Raw genomic sequence first — 27,805 nt, forward strand, 5'->3', positions numbered from 1 at the left:
CGTCCCTGTTTGAAACAAGGGCTATGTAATGACAGCCAGATTGGGTTAGGTTTGTTCTGTTACTTGATCCACCATCTTAGCAGAGGGAAGAAAGTTTGGGGGAGCCGATGTCACCCTATGGGGTGTCACCAATCATAAATCGAGTCCCTAGCCGGGAACATTACATGGAGTAAGTGGTGACAGACCAAAACCGACATCTGGAAATTATTGCGATAATATTTTTTTAAAGTTAATCTGTCGGCACATTCTTAGAGACGCTTGACGAATTCAAAATGGCGTTGGATGTTATGCAGAGGTCTAACACGGCTTTTGAGATTCCGTCACCTGTCCCCCCGGGGAACTGGCTGGCACATCAGATTCGGTTGCTTCAAGACAATAGTGCCCATCTTTTGCCCCAGTCCGCGGGGTCGAAACGTAGCTGGGACAAGTACAACTCGACGACCCATAAGGATTTCTGTGGGCCACGGGATGTAGATCAATGGTCACCAGACTTCAATAGCATGGTAAGTCATCATTACATAATAATGATATAACATTAATGTATATAGTCGGTCGAAAGACTTTTTATCTAATGTCAAAGGATTGTTTTGTCATAAAATGATCAGGTGTTTTATGAAAGGCATCATTATCTTCGTTTCAATAAATAAATAAATTGCAAGGTTGCTTTTTCACCGACAATTTCTTAGGATATTGTTCTGGAACGACACGTGATGTTTCCGAATAGCTTTCCGAAGGCTGTCCGTTAATCAAAACTGCCAAAATTACCAAACTTTTATTTTTGGCGGTTTTAAAATTTATTTTGTTATGCGATCAAACAATAGGCAAATACGTAGGGAAATTGTTTCAATTATCATGGCAATGTGGTTACACACCAATTAGTTCGTCAATGTTTTATGTCTGTCAGCTCCGTAACGACCAGAATGATAAACATGTACCTCAGAAATAATCAAACGAATTAATTACTAGAGTAATTTTAGAACCAAATGGTGTTTCTTTTTTTTCTGTTCTTAGTTAAATGTTTTATGGAAGAAAACGTTTAATAGACAAAGACATCGTAGACTAAGTACCTTGGTATTGCTCATGAAAAAAAATTGAATAGGAACTAATTTCATTAACTTGAATCAAAATTTGTGAGAACGTTATTAATTACAGATAAAGAATTGTAACCATGATCGGGTCATTAAAAGTCAATGTGCTCTATTCATATCCAATCTTTTGAAGATTGAAAAAAAATCGTCACGTTGAAATTTGCTCTTGATTGGTGGCTGGTACTAATCGATCGGATCAAGCGTATCAATGAGTAAGAACGCCAGAAAGATGAGACGTGTTACACCGATATGTGCATTACGTCATGGACATGACCCCCCTCTAATTACTCATATGACCTCCCTGTCCTGTCTTGTGTTTCCAGTCGTCATATGGTAGTTATATGATACCCTATCAATCATTCACAGACTTATACAAAGACCTATGTAGAGTCTTTTTATCACAGGGTATTGTATAGGAACAATTGACCCGCCAGCTGTCCAACTCCACGATAATAATACATGGATAGGGGGAGATAGCTGATGACAAGAGCCTGTGGTAGTACTGGGTTACCCACGAAACCAATACTGATACTAGAACTGTATGGTTGCCGTTCACGGTGACATTTTATTGACCTCTTAGCAGTTCCAGTACGTTCAGTAGGTCATAGCTTATTATCTGCAATACGATTAACCTTACTTTCAGAAAGTTTACATTAAAGAAAGGATTAAGCAGACCCATGTTCGCTGCACAAGTTGGTATAATAGGCTAGCTACTAGTGGTTTTCTAGTCTTACGACCAGGGCTAAGTCTACCACAGTACAAATTAGACTGTATAACACCTTCTTAATGTTTTAATAGTTTTAGATCAGCGAGCCTGTTGGGCCTAAGTGGCCAATGTTCCATATGCGCAGGTAAAAGGGAAAGGTTTCCGTGTTTACTTTAAACAAAATGAAATTTTCATCGATTTGGTATTCCAATGCAATTTTTTTTAATTTTATTTTCAACCATTTGTCTTCCAGAGAGAGAAATTTCATTGACAAATTAATACATATGAATATCTCTTCTTCAAATTTTCTTTTGACTTTGGTTTTTTATTCTAACTGTTATGTACCTAATGAAAACCATTGTAAATTATATTAATTTTATCATATGAATATATATTGATGAGTTAACTTAGTAAAAGTAAAATTGAAATTGCTTAGAATGTTGGTTTCATTCTTTGAAGATTTTCTTCATTTTGAATTGTGAAAAGGGGGAAGTGGGAGGCAAATAATGAAAATTATCCAATGCTCGTGTACCGCCTCCGTAGTTATTCATCCATTATTCATGAAGTCGATGTGGAATAATTGATAGGATACGATATATCTGTATTCCAATCTGATTTTATATACTTCCTCCGATACACAAATCTGGCCAATATCCATGTAGGTGTCACGTTTTCATTTCATTTACATTTCACCATCTGTGCTTCAGTCTCCAAACGAATGTTCTACTTTGTTGTATCACGTACAAAGTCATTTCATCACAGGTAGCTACCAATCAGGTATACAGGTATACTACAATGTAATCTAGTTTACCTGAGACGAAATGACTTAAGACACAAAGAGGATTCTGCACACTTCCGTAACTATCTTGGACACCCTTTTTCTTGGACACATTCTTTCAATGCTCTAGGAATTCGGATGGTGAAACTAAACTGTCATCAGAACGTGGTCCCTTATCGGATGTTGCCAGACAAACCCTCTATGTAAATTAACTGAAATAAGAATATGTATTTAAACCAAACTGCCTTGAACTTTCATCTTAGATTATGCAACGGCAATAAAGATGACATGTACGGTGTCTAAAGAAATATGTCCTTGGCTGAAGTAACATGTTCTTATCTTTGATCCTTTACAGCGTTTGCCCAAGCTCAACACCAAGGTAACTAGATATACTATATGTATATTCACACGTTCTGGTGATGTGAAGCAAGCCTTTTATATACACCGTACATTTGAATGTATGCTTATTTTGCTACAGATACATTATTAAATTTGCAGAAACCATGTGTAGAGTTAAACAGCGCTATTTCCGATTTGACATCAGAGGACATTCTCGATATACCAAGGGATACTATCACTATTGTTATATCTACCCCTGGACTATATCATAGCGAAACGAAACCGAAAGGCATTTCAGGAAAAAATGGTAACTGCACAATCACAGGGCATTAGCACACGGATCCTTCAGTTTTGCCATGCCATATATCGTCCTGGAATGGACATAACGAGAGTGATAGTAAGCCCTGGAATATCGAGGATGTAATCAGCTGTGCATATATTTAAAACATCCCTGTAGCAACAATGAGAAGAAAGCGTATCAACACAGTCACTATTGTCTTTACTGTTCACATATCACTACATATATTCCTTGGTTGTCAGTGGTGTACAGAAGTTTCACTGTGATATTAAATCCGGAGATGAGCAAATGATGACACAGACATTGCTATCCCATACCAGGTCCTTGGGAATAAAATTTCAGGCGAATGGTGGACAGTTTGTTAATTAGCATCAGGTTTGGACATGATCAGTCTACAATGGGTTGCGGCCTGGTGAACTGAGCGAAGTGAAGTTATGATAGTGTGGATTCTGAGGGTGTAGGTTTAAATAGGTAGGTTTTGGCAACAGCGACTCCCCTAGCTATGAAGTTATTCTTTTGGTATACTATATAATGTATGTCATTTAATGAAAAGGAAAACGTATGGTGGTGTTGTGTATACGATTACGTTGAAGTTGTTGAACTTAAGTACATTTCGGGAAAAAAAGTTATTTTTGGGGGGTAGTTGCTCATGACAGGGATGCTATGATTCAGTCGGTCCATGAATGTGCGTATTGAAGTAATTGGCGTATTGAAGGAATAAACGCTTCTGATATTGTGCATTTCTTAATTTTCTTTCAGCTTCAAATTAGAAAATAAGGGACCTTATTGGTTTGTGACGTTATTGCATAGATAACTTGCTAAGGGATATTTTTGGTTTAAACCTTGATTATAGTTTTTTCATTGAGTACATTTTTGTTCTTGATGGTTGCGCCATTTCTCATTTATAAAATCATCAACATTTTGTTACGGAAACACGTGGTTATGATGAAGTAATGTATCACTGCAGCAGGAAAGGGGATGTTTGTTTTGGAGAACTTAACATATTTTAGGAACTGAAGGATCTTACAATAGAAGAAGCAAGTATGATATACCGAACGTGGAGTATATTCGGTGGAATAATATTGCATGATTACCGCTGCTGTGGCTGCTATGTCGATATGTATTTCACACTTCACGGCACTGCATATATGTGTATGGCATTGCTTAATATTATCATTTTGCACATTTCATGCTATTTGCTCACTCTGTTCATTACATTTGAAAATTATTTCACTCATAAGACATTTTTTAGCTTTAGCTCATGTATACATGTACAAAGGTATCATAAAGGCTTTATCAATAATATAAAGGAAATCAACACAGTTTGGATAGAAATGTCATAAAAACCATCCGTTGGAATAGTGAAAAATCAGATAGAGTCACGCACTACCATTTTGATATTTATCAAATAAATATTTAATTTTTGATAATAAGACCGAAAAAAAGTTTGTCATCGTGCATCTGAAAATGTACTTTCATTTTAATATCACAGGTTTGGAATATGAACATCATTGTTTTAGTAAATTAGAAAGATATTATGTCTTTATTTATGTCTTATTGTGTATACCCTTTAACGTAAAAGTTCAAATAATGTCTTTGCTGTCCTGTTCAGGGAAAAAATAAGCCCAAGAAAAAGGAGAAGCAGTTTCATCGCACAAGTGAGGTAAATTAAAATGTTGTCACGCGGGCACATGTTCTTTATGATGATAACGTCACACATATACGTCACATATCACATTGGTGCATTGTCTTATTTTCGCGCACGTTGTTTTTGAGTTTGAATTATGATTGTTTAAGCTGTCGGTTTTAGTTATTTTCATGGTAAATTCGGCAAAGGTTACTATTAGTTTCTGTCCCATTTTTTTTAGAGAAGTTCACATCATTTCTGTTCTAGAAAATTTTCTTATCAACAAGGTCTAAATAGTTTATTATTTAACTTAACACTTGAAGACATTTCAAAGTCTTCTAATCAATAATTGGAACAGTTCATTATCAAATTTCATGGAAAAATAAGTTTTAGGTTAAAGAGCTTTGAAAATAAAGGCTGCAGGATGCTTGATCTTGGTTTAATTCTTTTAACATGCACGTAAATACTGTTTTGTATTTCGATTCACTATGGTTGACACATTTGATTTGTATTTGCAATAAATTGCGTTAGATTTATTATACTCTTAATACAATAAATGTAGAATAACAGAATGAGTAAATATAGAAGTTAATGTGTTAAAGAACTATTTATAGCAATTCGAGTCTCGGAAGACGCCACTGTTAACATTTATTTGGTTTTAGGAGCTCAAAAGCTTTTAGAAATTAGCTGATTTGATTAATACCGTATTCAGAAAACTTAACTCATAAGCCAGTTTAACCCATGTAAAATGCTCCTGTTATAATAAACTGAAATGTCGTGGAAATCCATAAAAATAGAAAGATTAAAGTAATAATATATATTAATATAAATTAATATAATACGCAGCAACATGAAATGACAAACTGATACTATAATATGAATTAAAAATAACTGTAAATCTTTACTTTATAGCAGTTTTATTTGCGGGGAGAAACTTTTGCAATATTATCTTTTCTATTAACTCGTGGAACATCGTATTGTCAATGTATATCTCTCTTTGAGAAATATCTTTATGTCACCAAAAGATAAAACTAAACATTTGTAATATAACACGTCATAAGAAATAGAAAGATATTCATGAAATTGATATATATGGACTACACTTCAAATTTGAGAACAGCATTAGAACCACTGAAAATCCTTATCACTAAGTGTGTTAATTTCCTCACTTCTAGACACCGATTACATGGGAAATTGTTAACTACAGTATGACGCCAAATTATACCGACATGAAAATCGTAATTCAAACTTCAATAATTAATTAAATAATTAAATTAATAATTAAAAACAAGACATGTATTGTATAAAACAACTGTGAGAATACTAAGACAGTGGATCCTAAAGAGTCATACTAGTACTAAAGTATTCTGCTTCAGTGTCGACATCAAGTATATCATTCACTTAGATTAGTTAGTTATGGTGAGGGGTAAAAATATTTCAATGTATCAGTAAAATACTAAGTATACACTTTTAATATGCTTAATCATAAGAAGGGTTATGGGTACACATGTACATACTACTGAATATAATTATCCTGATAGATGTTAATGGTGTAATGTTAGTCTCCAGCAAATGGCTAAATTCCATATCGGTGTGAACTGGAAATGTGTTGGACTTTTAAAATGTATAACAGCTAATGGATAGGTTTGATGTGCATGCATGTACACATTAATTTGAGATGCCATTGAAATGAAATTATGATCATCTTGCTTTTAATATATTAAAATATAAAAAGTGAGTACATACATTCATTCTATGTGCAAAATGTGTCGTGTGTGACCGATAATTTTCGCAGACCAATCGTGAATTTTAATTACAATCAAGAAAGTAAAATTTATATCGCGATGTGGCAATAAAAGTCGATATTCTAGTAATTCACCGACTATGGCTACAGATCAGGTTTTTTTCAGCGAAATCACGAAATATCATCTTTGCAAAAATAATATGATTGTTTATACATTTTATCTTTGCTTCGACCAGCTTAATCTAACATATATATTTTATGTGGGTTAAACTGCTAATTAAAACATTTCTCAGACTATCCTGCATTGAGTAAAATGTTTCAAAACCGGATAGCACTTAATTTGTCTGTGGCCTTATTTTCACCAGATAAAATGTTCGCGTTATTTTGCGAGATTTTTTTACGGTTATAGCCAGTCAGACAAATTTGACAAACCATATTCAGACACAGCGTTATTTCCATATAATATTATGTTGTACTTTTAAACTACATTGTAAATGACATTTCACCGCATGATTATATCAGTATGTCAAGAATGAAGAAGAGAAAACCCGGTCTCTTATTATTTGGTTAAGTTACAAAAAATATTGCAGTTCTTGTAAATATGTTTAAATTACTATATCTTAATTTTCTGTTTTGAAGTACTCATTTTCCTGATTTTCATTAGGAAACCCGCTAACGGCTTTAGATATATAGGTTGAATATATACACCTGACCATTGGTAATAGCGGAACGAAAGATAGGTTTTTGATTCATAGACTAATTTACTACATAGTTCATATATGATTATATTTGCTATTATTTAAGATAGGTATCGCTGTATTCTCTGTGGGTAATATATTGCATGTACAATGGTGTTTGACACATTACCAAACAGATACACCCAACAAGGGTATGTCCGTCAAAACCAATCTAGATTTCTGTGTAGGAATATCAGCAGATCAGTCCGAGCTTTGTCTCCGAATTTAAACTATTTGTTTGGATTCACAGACGAGGAAATAAAAATAATTGATTTTCAGATTTTTACATTTCGTGAAAGATGAAAAATGTGATTATCAATCTAAAGGTGTTGATAGCTGCACTGACACTGTAGTACAAATATCATGGCGTCCTAACTGTGGATATTTAAATTTTAAATGTAACGACGTAGAGATAGTTTACATATCAATGACAATCAACCCTGCCTTAGTGACCACCTCTGTATAAAGACCTCTTGATTTTTAATACCACTTTCTAACGGTCCTAAATTGTCGATTTCGTAACAATTTGCCATGTGTGTAAATAACATTTGGCTATTAAGACATTTTTGATCCATTTGACTGTCTGTCTTAATAGACAGGTTTGACTGTGTACAAATTTATTGTCACACTAGTTGTTTGTTATGCTATTTAAACAGTTATAACGTTCAGGCGTAAATATGTCGGTTATGTATGAAATATGGTTTATGGACAGATTCTTGTTACTAATTCAGAAAGTGGTATTTATAAGACATGTTATATACATGTACTGTATTCAACATCAGACCTCATGTATAGGACACAGGTCTGAGTAGCCTGTGAAGATAATTTTAATTATCACTAGTGGACTGTCTATTTCTTGACGGTATCATACCTCCTCCCCACATTTCAATAGTGTGTATCCAATATATGTCTACATGATGACTGGATAATGTAAATTGTGTTATTTAAAACACATTTCTATTTTCAAATCGTGATATCGTTTGCTTTGGCTTTCATTTACATATCCAGTGTTAAAATATAGAAAATAATATTTGTATTGAATTTGAGGAAAAATATTAAAACGTCAAGAAAATAAAAACCTCAAGAGATCTAATTATCAAAACAATAAATATTAACAGCAAAATAAACCCTCAAGAGATCTAATTATCAAAACAGAAAACCATTAACAGAATAAATTGACAGGACCATTCTAAACTAAAGGGAGGTAACTAGAATTGAGTACGTGATTCGTGGAATTCCTAATGACATTTAACATACGATTAATACATATGTAGAAGAAATGTGAGCATTCCCGAACACAGGATAAATAGCTTTGTATTTATCAAATTAACATGGAGTAATACTTATTATCACCGGTCTACTGTTATCTAAAACACGAAACTAATTCTCTAATTAATACAGATTAATTACGATACACGATACAATTTATTGAAAACCTAATCTTTAATGTAACTGTGTCAATGCTAATGTGAATCTGCACCTGTAGACATATATAGAGTTTCTACTGTGTATATAGTATATTTGACATACCTGAACGATCATAGCCTAATTTCACACCTGTAATATAAGATACCAATTTACTGGTTTAGCTTAGTAGATTGTGCTAAAGGCGAAGGATACATTTTTTTCTTCTTAAAAAGAATTATTTAATATAATTGTTCTAAGGTTCCAAAGACACAATTTTCAGCACCTTTGTTTTTTTAAAAACAAGTTGAGATCAAAACCACCGAAACATTTCTTAAAGCTCTCTAATCATATTGCTGCTGAAATCTATAGATGACTTATAGATAGGGAAACTCGGATATTTACTTTTTCAAACTATTCAAAGATAGATTTCAAAAGGAACACAAAAGAAAAAGAAATTCAGGAGCTACTAGGTTCCGTAGTATGATGTGACTACAGTATAGAGAGGTTAAGGAAATGCGGATTCCATTTTACACACTTATTATTTACGGTTTTATGCGCTCTGTACGACATCGATAATAGTATATATGGTTGGAATACCTATAGCGCTAGGGCTAGTTTTTATGACTGTTGTCATGAATTTATTCGCACTTGGCATAACGTACATATGATCAGTATCTGGTGTTTGAATAGTCCAGAGAGAACATAATACTGTATTTATCAACAAATAAAGGATATGGCCACTGTCATCACCAACCCACAAAAAATCTCAAACTTTTAATTTGGTAGTCGAATGTTTTACACTATCCTTCTGGACACCTCAATTTCTTTTGATCTGCTCGTGTTAGCTTAATTGACATGTCACCTCTTTTGCTGTTTGACTTGCCTCTCTTATCTGAATTGTATTCTTTGACGGTATTGTTTTTCGTCATAGACAAGTCATTCAGTCTCCAACCTGATATATTCTTCTATTCATATTACGAACAGGTATTTTACGTCACTTGAAAAAACCTATTTACAATATGATTTTTGAACCACACTGCACCCATTTTACGGTTACAAATGAAAGATATCGGTCAAAAGTATGGTTTCTAACCCAATAATTAGTATTTAAGTAAACAAATACTGTACTGGAAGACCATTTCATTCGATTTACATATAAATAGATTCCGTCTCCTTTTTCATACATGTGGTTTAAATTTCTGTCTTACTCTAATGAGTGCTGATTTTTGATGTTATCTTGTTTTGTCGACTTTTATGTTTCTATTATTTTACTACAACTCAAGGCAAACAACTTTAGAATTATTCCAATGCGGAAGATACTCTTAAGTCATTTATTAAAAAAGTCCCCGTAGTGGACCTGTTAAAAACGAAATAATTATAATCTTATTGGAAATCTTTAAAGGTCTTCACAAACATGAAAAACAGTAGTGTAGAGAATTAGCTGTATTAGTGTTCTGATGGCTTGCGGAAAAGGTTGATACGCAAGTTCATAAGTTGGGAACCCATTACATGATGTAATGACACATTGTCACACCTTACTTTTAAATATTATTCCTATATCACATTTAAAAAATTTAAATCGGTATTATTCTAATTATCGTGGGGTTGGGTTTTATTTTTTAACATATCATTACCGGCCAGGGTTATTGGCATGATCTTAATGGTATAATCATATATAGGCAGATAAATGTCGGTAATACTGTAAGCTCATATAACGTTATGTATCGTAAATCGGCGTATACTCTCACTGAGTACTTTAAATACTATGGAACTTGTCTTGTTTTTCACAGTATTATAAGTAGTTGTTAAAGTGGTCTCAGACAGGAATGTTGGACTGTCGATAGGTGGGATATACTGTAGTAGCTTCTGTTGTGTTGTTTCGTCCTAGTCTTCAATTCTGGAACGTATTTTCAGTAGGATGTATTCTTAAACATGACTAAATAGTTAAATAGTCTGATCTGTGTGTTGCCGTGGATTAACTTTCAAGAGAAGATTTTGTCATCGTTTAGTTAATTATAAAAAGATGGTGAGTAGTGCAATAATGTATCTTGTATGCTAGCAGCCTATAGTTTTTTTTAATTCTGTGAACCACGTGACTTTTTTCATATTTTGGTATTAATTCACATTTTAAAGTTTGGAGGTTGATAATGTTAATCGTTGGTGACTAGGAAATATTCTAGTATCACGGACGAGTCCAAGAACAATCGAAAACCTTCGTAATGCAGTCTGATTATTTCAGATGGCAATTGTCTTTTGTGTCGCACAATCCTTTCATCTCGTTTTTATAATTGTTATAGAACATTATTTTATCAGAATAAAAACTAGCGGAATACACTTTCTTTTCGCGAGATACAAATTTTCCCGTAATTTCGCAAGAAAGTTGCCAACTATGAGTCCTCGATCACGTAAATTTGTAATAATATTTAAAATTACAGTAACACGATATACTAGTATAGCATACACGAAAATATAGTAAATTACAGTATTTCTATGTGGGTAGAAAATGCATTATCTACGGTTGATCTTTTTCTCCTATATCTCCATAACATAAAAAAGTTTAAGTTAACCCGTGCAATTAAATTACATGGTATTCGAACTTTCATTATCTTATATTTGAATCGTTATTTTGTTGTATCGGCCAATGAAATAAAGCATTGACCTTGCTCGTCTGGCAATTGATTATTTTCTCTTTTTCATTTTTTATCTGAATGTCGTACAAAATAGTCTGTTCTTAATTGCCATCAATTGGTCGCTTTTTGGTTTAGAGTATTACTTTTTTATGTACTGATTTTTGTTAAGATTGTTGAAACAGATCTTGTACGCATACTTTGAAATAATCTTTGGCCATAATGTGTGTCATTAAACATCTTACATAGTGATTTTGCATAAAAAAAATAGTTCGGTGTACATTTATATATTTTATTTTACAACATGTTTTTTATCAGTAATATATCAAAATATAATATTCAAGCAGGACCGCAGTGGTTTTAATTGTAATTATGGTAGTCCTTCACTTCCTTCGGGCTCAGAGTTCAGATACCATGTTGAACAGTTGCCAGCTACCGTTTGAAGTATATTTTTCCAACGGGTACTCCTGCTTTCCTCAGTCATTAAAATCAGACTCGTCCAACTCCTTAAATGAGTTAAACATAATTATATTATCTTAATTAGACAACACAACAAATAAAATAAGCTCATTAACAAATGCAAATTAACATTATTGCATCGGTAACAGTAAGTTACAAATCTTAGAGTGTAAAGAAGTACTTTGTTTTAATATAACACAACTGTGCTATCTCCGTACAAATCCAATGTTATTCGGACCTATAGTACTGAAATATGCGATACGTAATCTGATATAAAATGTAATTATGATAGCATAATCCGCGGGCAAATTTGTCAAACATATGCAGATAAGTCCGAGATACTTACAGATAGGCTTCAGACATATACAAATACATATAGAACGTATGTATTTTGTAGGTATCGGTCAACAAGGGGCACCCGAATATATTGCATGTTTAATAGATCATAAATCAACGGGGCCGGATCAGTGTTATTGACAGTCCTAGTTTGACAGAACATACTAGAGTTACTGCTATCCTGTGACGTGCATTACAACTTGCTAATACGATTAAGTAGGGATATCGGCATGGTCATTGTTATACGTATCGTATAAACAATATATAAATCTTTATCACTGTTCTCTTTAATAGTGCGGGCTTAAAATCACAGTGATTGATCACGGCTATCGAGTATCGTAGGCACCAGGATTAATACTTATACCCACTGGATTTATCTGGAGAGGTAGAAATCCGCCCAAAAAGTATCAGAGATATATTACTATTATCGCTGGAAGGCAAACACCGCTGAAACCACGGCGGGTATCAACACTCACTGTGGGTGGTATAGTGAAGTGAAACAATGTCGGACATCTCGTGTTCCGGATGAGTGTGTAAAAATTAGGGAGTTTTACTCGAAATGGAAATTTTAAGATTACCTCCTCTTACTCCCCTGATGGAAATACCAGACGATGGGGAACAGAAACCAGCTGGTGCTAAGGTAAAACATAAAGGAGTTCAGAATTAGAAAAGTCGAAATTTTAAACAAAATTAACTTAAACATAAAGGAGTTCAGAAACAGAAATGTTGAAATTTAAAACATGCGTAAAATATTATACTAGTACTGAACCATAAAATTGAACACAATAACGACCCTCGTTATTATAAAAACATTAAAACATAAACAAAAACATAAATAATTAATAAATTACGAGAAAAAGAATGTGGATACATTTGAGATTGTTTACAGTAATCCATTGTTACCATCACCACCGACAATAGGGATAAGGAGTGTATGTGACTGTTATCCATGGGACGTTTTAACAACCAATTAAATGTCAAGATGAAAGTGTGAGAGATGAAAATAAAACACAATGTGGTAAATTGATATTTACCTTTATATATAAAACCTTTTCCCGTACAGTTTTATATCGCTTGTTGCTCAATTATGTTGAAATATTCAGTTGTGTTGTAATGCAATAAAAACTGAATTAGGTGAAAAAAATATCATCAATTTTCTAAAAAGATGAAGAGGGTAAGGTAATGAAGGGTTCATGACAGAAAAAATAAGTTAGAGATTCAAAGGAATATATAACAGGTAGAAAGACATTTGGGGGTAATTAGACGCTGGAAAGATGATTTGATGGTCTGAAACCAAATATTGAACTGGGTGCACTTGCTAACCATTGTTCAAGAAAAGTGTGGAATATCGTTTTTCGTTAGAACAGCACACTTTAACATGACCATCATGTATACCCATGATGACGATACGAAGATTTTTACCAATATTTTGTGAGTCGCTGATTGATATTGTATCATTACATCAAGTTTAAACAGTGATTTTTACCACTTAACATCGGAAAACTTTATTATTTTACAATATCGCTCGTATTTTTACCGAAATTTCGTCATGAATGAGAGAAAGTAGCATTGTGTGATATTGGCTGTTACGTTGCTATGTAATTCGAAGAATGCGATTAATATTTAAAAAGGCAATATATCAAATATATATCTAGTCGATGCTGCGTTATTTAGTACGTATACAAAATATATATTTATTTCCAATGCATGTGGGTAACAATACAACGGATTAGATAACAGTTTAACAATACCACGACTTCTATATAACCGAGGAGAGGGCGTAGGCCGTGACCCACAGCACATACTATAAACCTTCATTTGATCTGTAGCCAACATAAAACACAGACAAATACTATAAATGCCACAGGAGCAGCAATGTTCTTTTTTTCTTTTACAAATATTGAATTGTATGGAAATGTCAAAATGTCACATGGTATACAGTTGAACTCAATAAGTCGAACTCGAATAAATAAAATAACTTGTTTAATTCGAAGTAGTATATTACTGATTCCTGCCAAAATTATCACGATATATTTAACAAAACACAAATCGATTACTCGGAGTATTCGAAGTTTTAACAAGGTTTGCATGTATGTCTGTATGCCAAAATTATAACGATTTATTTAACAAAACGTAACTCGATTACTCGGAGTATTCGAAATTTAAACGAGGTTTGACTGTATGCCAATATCAAATTAACTGTTGCCCTATCTAACGAGGATTTTCTTGCCGTTTGTTGCTTTTATTTCATATTATTCGTTTATTTCTGTAAAAACACATATATAATTCAAATTTTTCTTTTAACGAGCATTTTCATTGGGATAAATTACTTTATCAGCCCATAAAGTAAAAAAAAGACGTTGTCATTTTAACGTCGCTTTTGATTAGCTGATATAACGATTATTAACGAATTACTTGAATATGTTTTTTGTCGTGGAGCTATAACACAAAATTTGGAGTATATTCTCATCATAAACCGCGAACTATACTTAGGTTTTTATATTACATGTATATCATCATCATATAAAATCTTAGATTAATTCTTAAATAACATCATGCCATCATTGAATCATTACATTAAATTAATTGGAATATATAGCAGTTCCTTTGTATATACCTATATATCTCATATGCTTACCGAACTCTTAACAACTTAACTTAATGTAACCCTTAAGTGTAGTGAGTTACCGTACAAAAAAGTCAAAGCAAGGTAAATACAGAAAGCAAGCTTACATAGTATAAAGTAAGATTGATTAAGGCTTTAGTGTCACAAACAGGTGTTGTATGGCGTACACTTGTTGTTAATGGCATTTGTGTATTTTTGTTCACGTCAATCAGGAGATTAAAAGATCAACTATTTGGTATAGATTGAGTTCAACTTCATACTACATAATTAATGCCCTCTGCATTACACATAAAATAATATTGGACTTCGCCCAAGTAATCATGGGGTGCATTTTGTCAGAAATAAAATGGAGTTATTGGAATTTCATGACAATTTAGATCCTTGATTATTTTCAATTTCAATTCCATCAAATTTTATTTTTTTTTAAAAACGGAAAAGATTCAAACAACAGGCATTGCCTATATAGTTCAATCTTATTTATTTTCAATTTATTAAATAGTTATCTTACAGTATTTCAGCAAACATTCATGTTTTGATTGTTTTAGTCTTAAAACATTTAAGGCTTATAATAAACAATTTCTTTAAAAACAAAATGTCGAAGCATATTAGAAATTATCGACAAGAATAATGGGAAGATGAACAAAGTCACCTTTGTTACCACCTATGGCTATGCCTATTTCTCAAGACGGCTTATTAAGGAACAATAAATTTTAAAAAGAGAATAATTATTACATGTTCATGTCAATTAGTTAATTGTTCATATAATGTTAATTTATAAGCCCTTGTCGCGTATTTTATATGCTTATCATGTTATTATTAGATTGGGTTGTTGTGTCGACAAAAAAATCTAAATCGTGTTTTGTCATGACAATATTGGCACCTCAGAGAAGTCATGTATTCCTGTATTTCAATAGCACTGCTACAGGTCAATAAGATGGATCAGCTCTTTTAACCAAACAAAGGGAAATAACTCCGTCGTCTTTGTATTGTATCCGCATAATGTAGAAATTTACCTCAGATGAAACAGCATAATTAAATAAATGTATTCTTAAGCTTTTAATTTGGTTGTTTTACGCATTTACACAATTACATAAAACTATCATAAAAATAGTTTTTGATAGTTTATGAGAATTGGATAGATCAGTACATTTTATAATCAAACTTCAGCTAATGGTAACTAGTTTTACCAGCAACATTATGATTATCATCATCTAACTCATTGTGTTACCATCAGGTTTCCATGTGCCCGGTAAGTATGATATATAGTCGTAATCATGGTCAACAAAGTCAGTAGAAATAATTTTAGTCTCCTGTTCTGTACCAGTAGATATAGTGAGCTTAATAACGAATGGGTGACAGAACTAATGCCTCTCTGTTAGATTTAGGTTGTTGAACCAGTGTATTTACTGTATCAATAGAAACGTAATTATCCATTAAAGTTGGGGATGAAATGGATTCTAAACAAATACTTATGTATCACCACCTTTAATATATTCACTAACGATGAAACCTAAATACATTTGGTACTTTTAGTCGTATCCGACTGTTGCATACCTGAAATTCTTTTGTTTTAAGTTGATTGCCATTCGGTTACTGTATAACATAAAATATTCGTGGGGACTTTCTTTCGTAGTTTAGAAGTATTCAAGGTTCTAAAAACCTCACAACGAAAATTCCATGTTATAGAGTATATTGTGTAATATTTCAGCGCAATAGATTAATAAGATCCATAAAGCTATACCGGATTTTGGTATTCTCTAAATCTGTTAGATAATAATTGACCCATGAGATGCTTAAAAATCCTAACCATTGAGATAATCATGCATAATGCATATTTATTACATGTATCATAATAATTGTTTTATTACAGCGCATACGGGACAGCATTTAAAGTTCTTTTTAGTACCTACTTAACATAGAAAACGTAGCATAGACATTACAGACCGTGTACAATGTACTGTAAAGCACTTTATTTTCGTAAGATAGAAAATTTCGCGTAATTTTGCTAGAAATCGATCGAGAATTTAAATATTTCGCGAATAATTATAGAAAACATGTATACGAGTGCACGATTGTCAGTAAGAACCATTGATCGCGAATTTATGTATTTGCGAAATACTGACAATAATGAAAACGCGAAAAATTGTAGGCGCGAAAATAAAGTGTTTTACAGTATAAATAATATAGATAACAAACATTATATACATACAAAATGTACTTCTTAGCTATATACTAATCCCTGTTCTCACGGAATGAATTGAAGTTATATACACATAGATACGCTTTGATATTCATCTACACTACTAACACTAACACACCTAGTCATGGAGTACATGTTAGATATGTCTACCTGTGTATAGGTATAGAAATACTAATTAGTATACGATGTACTAGCCTATATAGCTATCCTAAATGTTGCCCCTATTTGCCCCTTATTTTTTAAGATCTTAGTTACTTTCGTATTGCACAATATTACCCCTCCGTTCATCAAAACAAATCCGTTAGGTATTGCGTTACTGTAATCATACTTCAGCCGCATTGATATTGAAATATTTTAATCAAGATTCCAATTCCGATAAATATAGTATGTATATAATGATTATATCTGTGGTTTAAATGTCCTTGCCTACCGTAGTCGGTGGTGTTAGATAGCAAGCTTACATCTGGTCTCTAATCATAAACAGACAATTTAATTATTAACTCTATAGGTTGAAACAAAGAACCATGTAAGGAGATCCTAGAGTCTATATAAGGTATCATGTAACAGTTAGGTACATGATACAAGGTTGTTGTATATGAAAATACATTAAACTGAAGATTATTATCAAATGTATCTAATATATATTTCATACAGTATTTCAGATGAAATTAGTGTGAGCAGGGCCTCTAAAGTAAGCAAGTAGTATGCAGGTTTTATCAGAAATGTTTAGGTCATGTCCATTTAATTTTAAAATGAGTCACTCCAAAACTCCGGTACAAAGGATATGTTTCCTTATGGCCATATCTAATGCATGTTGTTTGATATTTTTCAGCCCTTTGAGAAGAAAAGGCAGACATTACAAGAAATTTTATTTGGAAATAAACAAAATCAGGTAAGTTTAAATCTATAAAATATCAACAGTGGTGGTGATATAAATCGAAAATCGTGTCCAGAAATCAATTTAAATGCTGGGATATCAAACAACACCTGCTTTAAGTGGTATTAAAAGCGTTTCGAGCCTATAGATAAACAAATGTAATTGTCCTCGTAGTTAGAACTATAGCAGTATCTGTGTCATGCGCTGTGAGGCGTGGAAATCAGAAAGGAGTAAAATCGGTCTGCAGACGATAGGAAAGGATAGGAATTTCAATATGGGCGAACGTTGTTGCTAGGGATGTGTCTGAACGACTGCAAGTACACATATTGTTTTTTCGAAGGACATCATTAACAGACAAAGGTAACACAATCATATTGTATTTCATAAGTACAAACCTTAATGTAACGCTGTGAATTTTGGCATGTGGGTAGGATTTGGTTTGTACGCGCGTGCCAATAGATTGTACATAGAATAGCTCTATAATCGATGTCAATAGCCGTGTTTATGCCAGCTCACCTTGCTAGTTCAACTCCATGGAATCAATACACATTTTTATGGTTACCATTCTTTGGCTGGGCTTAGTAGTTAGTCATCTATAGTATTGGGATTCATAGATGTATTCCTGAGTGTAAAACTACAATACCCTTGATTTATCCGAGTCGGAAATCAATTCGGTACCTAGGAATGACAATGGACGATATTTAAATTCTCTTGTCTTTTCGCATGGCCCCATAGCGAACTGTTAGACATGTAATTATTCACCAACAAGCATGAATCTCGTTTACTATAAACCCTATTATTTTGGCGAGATACAAATTTTCGCATAATTTAGCGAACACGTACGTGACTACAAATGTTACGCGGATAATTTATAAAGCTCATATATAGTGTACAACAGAATTAAATGGTCTGCAGTATATTCTCTAAGATATTAGTAACCAGAATGATGGTTTACATTATTTTAAATGCCCACAACACAACAAAACATCAATAGTTTATATAGCCATTGTTTTATTTACATCACAATAACATTGTATGGTGTAAAATATATGCACTGTTTTATGAAATACATATATGGCTAGTTGTATGAAATATAACAATTTATTTCGTATCGATAGTTGTATGATTGTATAAATTACACTGTAAATCAACTCTGTTATATACGTGCAGTCAAACTAGTCTATTAAGACCATTCAAGGTCAGATTGTTATAAATGGCCATTTGAGATCCTAAGAACGTGGTCTCAATAAGCAGGTGATCTTTATACAAAAGTGGTCGTTATTGCAGGTTTCACATGTATCGATATCGCTAATGTATGATATCGCCAATTGTATCGATAATTGAAGGGAAGTATACACTGTGTTACAAAGAAAAGGTTATATGATGTCACATTTCATTGCACCGTACTGTAAACACTTAAATGTCGGCCACTCTAAAGGACTTGTTGCTTAAGAATACTGTACGAGGTAAGTTTTACTATTTCAACCTTAGATTGTTCTGTATTCCAAAGGAACTCTAGGTCAATGGGAGACCTTTAAATCCATATTGAATTGTACCGAGATTTTATGCAGGTAGTGTTTTATTTATCGATTCCTGATAATGTTACGTATATATGGATCCATGCTGCCACCGACAAAGTTCTGATCGGATTTAATCACTAGGATTACGTAACAGAATGTTTATTATCCAACCCTGCTGATAATCGCCATAGAATAAACCTAAAATCGGTTTTTTTCATAAACTGTAAAATTCACGTCTAGCATATATATCTTGCGTTTTCCTTCTTATCAGATTTATAATACGAATTATATTTTCCAAAATATGTATTCCACTACAAATTACGTCACTGAATAAGGTAAACCTGACTTTATTAATAATCTCCGTCCTAACACTACTAACAATTCAATACGGTTTATAATATTCTTGAGTGTAAAATTGATATAATTTTCATATTTGATTACAAGGTGTGTATGAGGACAACACGCATGTGTATATATAAACCAAACAAATACAGTTTAAGTTATCCATTTGTATAAAGATATTATAACCGAGTTCTCGAATTTAAAATAACTGTCATTATTTAGTGGTCGAAGTAGTAATTACTGTGATAATCATTGGCTATTTACTCGTATCTGGTGGACATTTGCCAACTGTTGTATTATACGGGATTATATTTAGAGGAGATAAAGTTAGGTTTACAATGGCCAATAATAAGGAGCCGTGAAATGACTAACATAATTATACACTACCATTTTATGTTGGAAATTATGGTTTTTAAGGCCCAGGAATGTTATTATTTTCGGATCTTTAAAAAATAAACCGCACGTTTAGAGAAGAGTGGTGGTACTTTCGCCAAATTTGCATGCGAGAATTCCACAAATAGTAAACCTTTAAAATTCCCAATTACAAGAAAATATACGATATATTTTACAGATTATAATGTTTAGATAGTTTTATAGTGAATTGATGGACGCAAGAGTAAATAATCATTGCTAGTGTGAATATCCCTTTCGTAATTTTATTGCAATCTTTCTTCAAAATTTCATATTGTTATTGTATTTTAAATAACATTATCTCCCCAATTTAAAATAGTCATACCGGATACCGTTGATGCATATAATTAAAACATATTGGTCTATAACTATTTTTAGGCTATGGACTTTCTCCAAGATGTTGGTTTTATCAAACCGGAAATAAGCTCAGCTAATTACGGTTAACCAATACATTCAATCGGAAATATCCGAAAATTTCCGGAAAATCTCCCTTGTGTTGCGATTGGATTAAATAAAAAAATTGAGAAATTTCGAATATTATCTTCTAATAATCCAAACTTGCTTGTAACGATTATTATAGGCTTAAAACTCTATCATCTAATAACGTTTAAGTAATGATTGATTTCATGAAACTACGAAGCGATATCGTAGAGTAAAGCCTCAAGTATAAGAAATTTTATTTGATTACATTGAATTATAAGGATTAACTTGGATATGTTTTTTATATTACGGAGTCCGGGAGATAATTCACACCCTCTTCATAAACCGCTTCGATACACTCCGCTTTAATCTGTTATAACATAAAAAGTTAAATTAATCATGATACGATATAAATAATATCTAAGGGTATTGCTGCACTGGATAATTTACAGTTCAAATGACAGACAAAAAGTGAGTATCTATTTATAACCGTGTAAAAATTACATCTAAATATCTATACACATTTATAATCAATATCGAATACACTAGATATAATCAAATATGTACATTATTATAATAAATACTTTGAGACCGGTGTACCTATTGAAATATTAAACTTTTAAATGCCACGAATCAGACTTTTACAAACTGTTGAGTGAATACTATATTGGGCACATTGGTAGAGCTGCATTTTAATATCAATAAAGAATTATCGGCAACAATTAACGGTATAATGAAAGTTTAAAAACGTTGACTTACAGATCATTCTCTTTTTCTATATCTGAAAAAATAAACGAATGTTTAAAGATATGAACGGATATTAATGAAGATAATGAATAAGCTTTACAGTGGGTGTTTAAAAGAACCTTGGGGATTATATTAATCATATACCATTCAGCGGGTACAGCTGTCTAGCTGAGATCGTACCGTTCTTTATACATTCCTTTTCATTTCATTTTAATTTATCGTCATGATCATTACCAGAACTTTTCATAAAGCGGAATATGACTCAGCTAGGTTTTGAACCGAGCTGTATATTAATCCGTGTGCGTTGATATCACTAGTTCCACGAACGCGACCTTTGTTAGCTTCAATCAAATAATGTTTTCCATAGGCCTTATTTACCAAAGAAAAATGTCCATTGATTTCCTGATTTCATGGTTAAAATCTTCGTATTTTTTAGCCAAATCTCACAATTAGAACACTGTATTAGTATATTCCATAGACAAAATGTTGCCTTTACCTCTTCAATGCAACGCATACCTTGTTGTTGTGGACGTTTTATGCATCAGATTCTGTTTCAACAACTACGTTCTTTCTTATGTAAAGCGCACTAAAATGAGAAAAAACAAACAAACAAACAAACAAGCAAACAAAATAAAACAAAAAAATAGTCATCAGATATTACTTACCATTTTTACAGCTCTTTGGTATAAAAAAACCCGTAGTATTGAAATCGTTACCTGGATATGGTTCCTTCTTAAAACTTCCGTTGTTGATTTCTTCTTATAACAATGGTCATTCATGCGTCTTTGTTGTATTTTCCGTGCCTAGGATATATCTGCAAATAAACATAACAAATCTCTATCGGACAAAACGTACAATTAAGATACCAGTAATATGTCTGTGGAATTCATTATACTAGAGATTAGTGCCATCGACACAATACCTAGTTTATACAACTCGTAAATAGGCGGGCCTTTGACCCAGTTTGTTTGCCGAGTTTTATTTTTCTAATAGATTGGTAAACTTTATAAACCTGTAAACGAAACTATAAAATTAACAAATACAACACTAATGTATTCATAACTTAAATTCTACATCTCTTGGATTAAAATAATAACAATAATATACAAGATGAAAATATGCTAAAGACTTTACAAGTTGTCACTGTTGAGAATAACAATCACGTTAAGTTGGGTATTCAAGCTGACCATGCTTTTTAAAGGGATGAACTTTCGTGGTAGTAAGAAGCTTGTATGTTTTAATTGACAAGTAAGCCTAGTGTGTTTTTGAATGGTAGGTAGGACACATGACATAAGAGACTCGATATGTACAGTCGTCTCCGGGACTTCAATCCAGGGTGGCTGCTATTCCAGTCAATAAGTTATAGAGCAGGGGCGGCCATATTAGGTCTGTAGTGTTGTGGGGGAAGTGTTGTGAGGAAATATCGTGAGGTGTTATGAGGACAAAATGGGTGAAAACAAAGGCATAGATTTACTGGTAGAGAATTATAGGTACAGACAGGTACGTATCTCTGTATATACACCACACTGTTTATTTATTGTGATTCGCCTGAATCTCAAATTGGTTAAAATGTATATTCCATACTGTTTGATTATTATGATTCGTATTGAATGGATTTTTATTTGGCTCAAATTGCATTTGGTAAATAGACATCATTTAGTTCAGTTTTTTTTAAAAGAACTTCGTTCGAAGTATTTATTTGTTCAAGTTAATTTCAAACTCAATGGAATTGCAAAGATTCTATTGATTTATCGTGATTTGTGTGAATGTTGGTGAATCTCAAATTGTATTTTGTCAACTAGTGAATCAATTTCCATAGGTTAACACACAATTAAGCTCAATTTGCTTTTAAACGTATTTCCTTTTCAATCAGGACAGTAATGTGAAATTGAGAATGTCTTATCTGATCTGTAAGTGTTCGATGGTTGATTGTTTAAACATTGTCTTTGGCTTTAAACCTATCTAGCGTTAAAATATACACCTTACCCTAGGAACGAAGTAATTCAGTAGGTAGGGAAATCGTGTCTCCTGCTTTGTTTCGTCCATAATACCACAAGTAATATATATGCAAATTGATAAACCATGCTGAAATTTAACCAGAATGAAATGAATTCATACTGAACAGTATGTCTTAATATTTTTAGCTTTAAATTAACATGCATTGGATTTCATATAAAAACCGGAGTTGAATACATTGTATCTATACAAATCACAAAATGCATATACTTAAATTTTTAAGCAACGAAACTTGTTTTCAAATTGATTTGATTATACGACTGATTTCTGTCAGAGAATTACGACTTTGTATTATATTCTGTATTTGCATATTGCAGAGTTATCTGCGCTTGCGGGTAGATATTAATTGTGACATCATGTGTTTGCGAGCGTAACGTCATACTTTTCGGAGAAAACGACGTGAATTGCGCTCACAAAATAATGACGTAACAATCGATACCTACCCGCAAGGGAGCTAACTCTGTAATATACAAAGACGGAATAGTGCTCTGAGCATAGCAGTGGAAACACGGAGATCAGTGTAAGCCGCGTTATTTTCAGCGTATTTTGCGTGGTCATTGTTTTCGCGAATAATAAATTTGCGATATATGATTCGTATACACGTTTCATACCATAATTGGTGAAATATTTGAATTTGCATTCGACGTCTATCACGAAATTACGCAAAAAGAAATGGATAACTCGCGAAATTAAAATAGTTTACAGTATAATTATCGAACGGCTAGTGATTATATGAAGAAGAATTGAGATCATAAGGTTACAGAAGAAAACACGAATTTGCCCTATTCTATGACTTGTTTGTTTTCTCAATTCTTCCACAGATGTTCACCAACTGGCGAGTGCCACAGAGATTCTACCGTCCACACAGCGTCAAAGACAAGTACGAACCTCCCGTCCCGAGAAACGACGCCAGTGAGTAAAACAAACAATCTAAATCATTATCATAACTATAACTATACATGTATATCCATCTCATTGATGTACAAAATACTCTTTGATAAATTATTATTGCTATAGGTATCTGATTGATAAGAAAGACCTTACAACTTACCGTATAGTTGGCAATCTTCGTAGTAATATTTTCGAGAATCGCGGGACGATAGAGTGGTCTCAAAAAGTTCATCCACGAAAAATTAATAAAATTTGATTTCCCAGTTTTACGTCAATGTCAGGAATTCTTGACCCGCAAAAATAAACGAATATACGGTAGTTTCATTTCTTCAGCAACGCCCAAGTACCAACAATTTATACCCTTTGTACCGGTGAAGAATATAAGTAGAGTCCTAGAAGAACATACGTTATTTGCTATTTGTTCACTTCTGAAGATAAGTGTTGTTTGATAATGTGTAAGTCACTGTTAACAATTTCTTTTATTTATCTAGATGTTGGCGTTGTAACGGAGGAGCACGAGAGATTCTTCAGACCATCATCAGAGGCTTCCCAAGTCCCATCCAGAGCGGCTTCTGTCGTGTCAGCTAAATCCCCACCTCCTCGTCTCAGCAGACAAATGTCGCGTAAGTTATCACGAAAAAGATCCGCACGTACTTCTTAAACTTCGCTGTTTGGCTCCTTGTGTCAATGGCACAATCATAATTCACTTTGACTATCATCTGATATGAACTAGGTACGAGATATTCCATGAAAGAGTTATTCACCATTGTTTGAATCTAGATTCATATTTAACAATTCTACATTGAATTTAAAGTGTCCGTTATAGATACGCCTTTAACATAATTATCATATTTTGCTTCCTCTTATTCCAACCACCCATTTACCTAAATATTTAAGCGTGTCATTATACCATTTACCCTCAGTACCGGAATTAAAGATGAAGGCGAACCAGCCTCGCCCTCTGGGAATGTCCAGACAATACACTAGGATCAACAAGGCTGCTGGCACTCCTGTTCCAGTGGCGAATCCTGAGGCATCCAGACCGCAGGCACCATCCGAAGAGGATGTGAAACTGGGAAAGGAGGTGAGGGCATCTTGCAATTTAGATTGAGCTCTTTTTTAAGACTTATCGGGCTTTTCAATTGTAGAACAATGTTGACCGAATCCACAACTCAAATAGAAATTGAATTGCGTCTATGACTTTTTATCTGTTCATAAGGATTCTATAAGGATTCTAAATTATCTATAAGGATTCTAAATGATTGGAAAAGGTACTATGAAATGGGGATTTTTATTTGAGTATCTATGGGTGCGTATTCTTTCTCTGTCTTTAGAACAATTCCTTTCGGAAAATAAATGTAAAAGGTGAAATACGAAAAGCTGGTAGTTAACTAAGAATGTAAATGTCATGCTACTGTTTTAAAACTGACAGCATTCTTCACCTGACTTTGAATAATTCTTTATACTTTATATCTTTTCCCGCAGGATTTCAAGTCATCATTACAACCGCATGTAGTTGACAAGGCAGACGAACTGCTCAAACTGGCACCAAAAGCAGATAGGAGAGTTATAGAGAGAATTCTAAAGATGGCGGACAAGAAACAGCAGATGGAGAACTCTTTAAAAAAGACAATGATGCCTGACGCTCGAGAAGAAGTTGAAAAATGGCTATCATCTGCTAACGAAGAAGGTAGGTTTTAAAGTGCTCTTCATAATAACATATGGCGATTATTGCTTTTGCGAAGTTGAAAACCAGTTAAATGACGACACACCATAATAAATTTCTTTGGTGAAAATCTATTCTAGAATTTCAACTGTTGAGGGTAATACAGAACCAAATGCTATGCTCGATCCTATTTTCACGACAAAATGCTTATTTCAGAACGACAGGTGGCTTTAAAATTCTTCAACTCCCTTGCCGGCACAAAGTTAATGGGGACAACCGCAGTAGAACAGAAGAAACGCTTACAACAAGTCATCGACACTTTAGAAGGGTAAGTTAGCATATGCTTGTCATTGCTACAAATAAAATACTGTATATGTTTGTCATTACTTACATACATGCCTATCTCTGGAGATTTGTAATGACTTAATCAATAATAATCACAATCAATAATAATCAAGTCTGCTATAGCATAATATTAAATTATCACGCATTTATAATTCTTCGAGTTGAAATCATTTTAGAATAAGACGCTGATTAGGCACACAGATGGAATTATTATCTATAATGAACGGTTTACGTTCGGCAACAAATCATCTTACCTATTTGGACAATGATTACGATTGGGAAAATTGAGGGTGTTTTCAGCATTAACCACTTTTGTCATATTTCTCGTTTTCAGAGCTTCCGACAAAAGGGGACCAGCTCCGCGAGCTAAAAATAACACTGATCGTTCCAAGGCGGGTAAGCTACAGCATCTGAGACTGCTTTCTCCACAAACACGTAAGGAACGCTGGATGCACACAACATGGCACCACCTACCGGAGTACAACGACAAAGGGGCAGGCAACTGGAGCTCTCACTATATCCGACCGCAGGCACCAATTCCCCGCCATTTTGTTATCCATCCCGACTGGGGATAAGAACAACTCAAAACTAGTAGTCCCTGATTATTCCGAGACAACTGCCTGTTAACACAGCTTAAAAGCGTGACAATGTTTAAATTGTCTTATTCTGCTCATATATTATGTTTCCTTATGTTGAATAACTCAATTATCTCTTATATCTCAAAGTGAATCGCCTTTATTATATGGATTACCTGCCCTGAATGACGAACTGGAAGATATCGGATTTTTATCGCCTGTGTTTTTAGTGGACATGTTCTCCATCCTCTGGAAGTGTACATCAAGATACAGAGATGATAATTGTGATACCAGCTTCCGGTTGTTGGTTGAGGTGATGAATATAGAGTGATACCGACTTCCGGTTCGCCATCGAGGCCATGTATATCAGTTTTCTACCTATTTATTTTGCTTTAGTTGGACTATGCGATGTCAGGGATGGAGTGCTATCTGTGATATAAATGTTTAATCTGCGGTATAAACTGTGATATGTCAACTGTGATGTTTAAAACTATGCTGTGCAATCTTTTGTAGAAATTTCGAGTGACCAAATGCTATATTATACAGTATATGTTTGCTATACTACAACACTTTCACTTCCTTTTTGTAATAAATCCCGATAGGTTTTGTTGGAAACAACACTATTTCTGAACCACCTTCACACTGTTGGCACGACGATCTTTGTATTACGTTTTGTGAATAAATCAGTTCCATGCCCAAAACTGAAAATTGAGCCAATCAAATTCAATTGAGTTTTATTTGATAATGCATTGCAGCTATCATACCAAAGTTTAAGCTTTTGTCCATCTCATTAAAGGTAGAAGCTACGAGGCGTGATTACGTCACACTGAGAAATGACGTAACCAAGCAGGAGTCTAATTTAGATAGAGCAGATGGCATCTCCCGCATTCTCTATCTAGGTTCTGGAGATGAGTTTGGTGTAAAAAGGACCTTTTCTCCACGTTGCATAAAGTTCTGTTCCCTGTCAAGTATAGTTATTGCAATACCTGGCCTTGCTGTGATGTTGTGACCAGTGTCCATATA

General features: G+C 33.5%; 1 protein-coding gene and 1 long non-coding RNA gene across 8 annotated transcripts; one reads left to right on the forward strand and one right to left on the reverse strand.

The window, feature by feature from the left end:
* LOC138321442 (uncharacterized) lies at nucleotides 1–27,504 on the forward strand. 6 transcript variants are annotated; one of them, XM_069265141.1, is made up of 9 exons: nucleotides 1–503; nucleotides 2,928–2,951; nucleotides 17,805–17,864; nucleotides 24,127–24,217; nucleotides 24,688–24,819; nucleotides 25,120–25,280; nucleotides 25,682–25,886; nucleotides 26,079–26,190; nucleotides 26,542–27,504. In XM_069265141.1, exons 1-9 carry the CDS (start codon nucleotides 273–275, stop codon nucleotides 26,780–26,782), a joined length of 1,257 nt encoding a protein of 418 aa, XP_069121242.1. In that variant the 5' UTR covers nucleotides 1–272; the 3' UTR covers nucleotides 26,783–27,504. The 6 variants fall into 6 exon arrangements, with proteins under 6 accessions (XP_069121242.1, XP_069121243.1, XP_069121244.1 ...); XM_069265142.1 differs by lacking the exon at nucleotides 2,928–2,951 and adding an exon at nucleotides 16,007–16,021 and having other exon boundaries at nucleotides 2–503; XM_069265144.1 differs by lacking the exons at nucleotides 1–503; nucleotides 2,928–2,951 and adding exons at nucleotides 12,445–12,786; nucleotides 16,007–16,021.
* On the reverse strand, nucleotides 21,174–23,455 carry LOC138321443 (uncharacterized). Of its 2 annotated transcripts, XR_011208332.1 has the most exons (4): nucleotides 23,276–23,455; nucleotides 22,006–22,103; nucleotides 21,806–21,875; nucleotides 21,174–21,323 (listed from the first exon to the last, which is right to left on the reverse strand). It is a non-coding gene; the product is annotated as an uncharacterized lncRNA (long non-coding RNA). The 2 variants fall into 2 exon arrangements; XR_011208331.1 differs by lacking the exon at nucleotides 23,276–23,455 and having other exon boundaries at nucleotides 22,006–22,341.
* Nucleotides 27,505–27,805: the final 301 nt, after the last annotated feature.

This window comes from Argopecten irradians, chromosome 4 (genome assembly GCF_041381155.1).
Source record: "Argopecten irradians isolate NY chromosome 4, Ai_NY, whole genome shotgun sequence".
In the NCBI taxonomy this organism is placed as follows: Eukaryota; Metazoa; Mollusca; class Bivalvia; order Pectinida; family Pectinidae; genus Argopecten; species Argopecten irradians.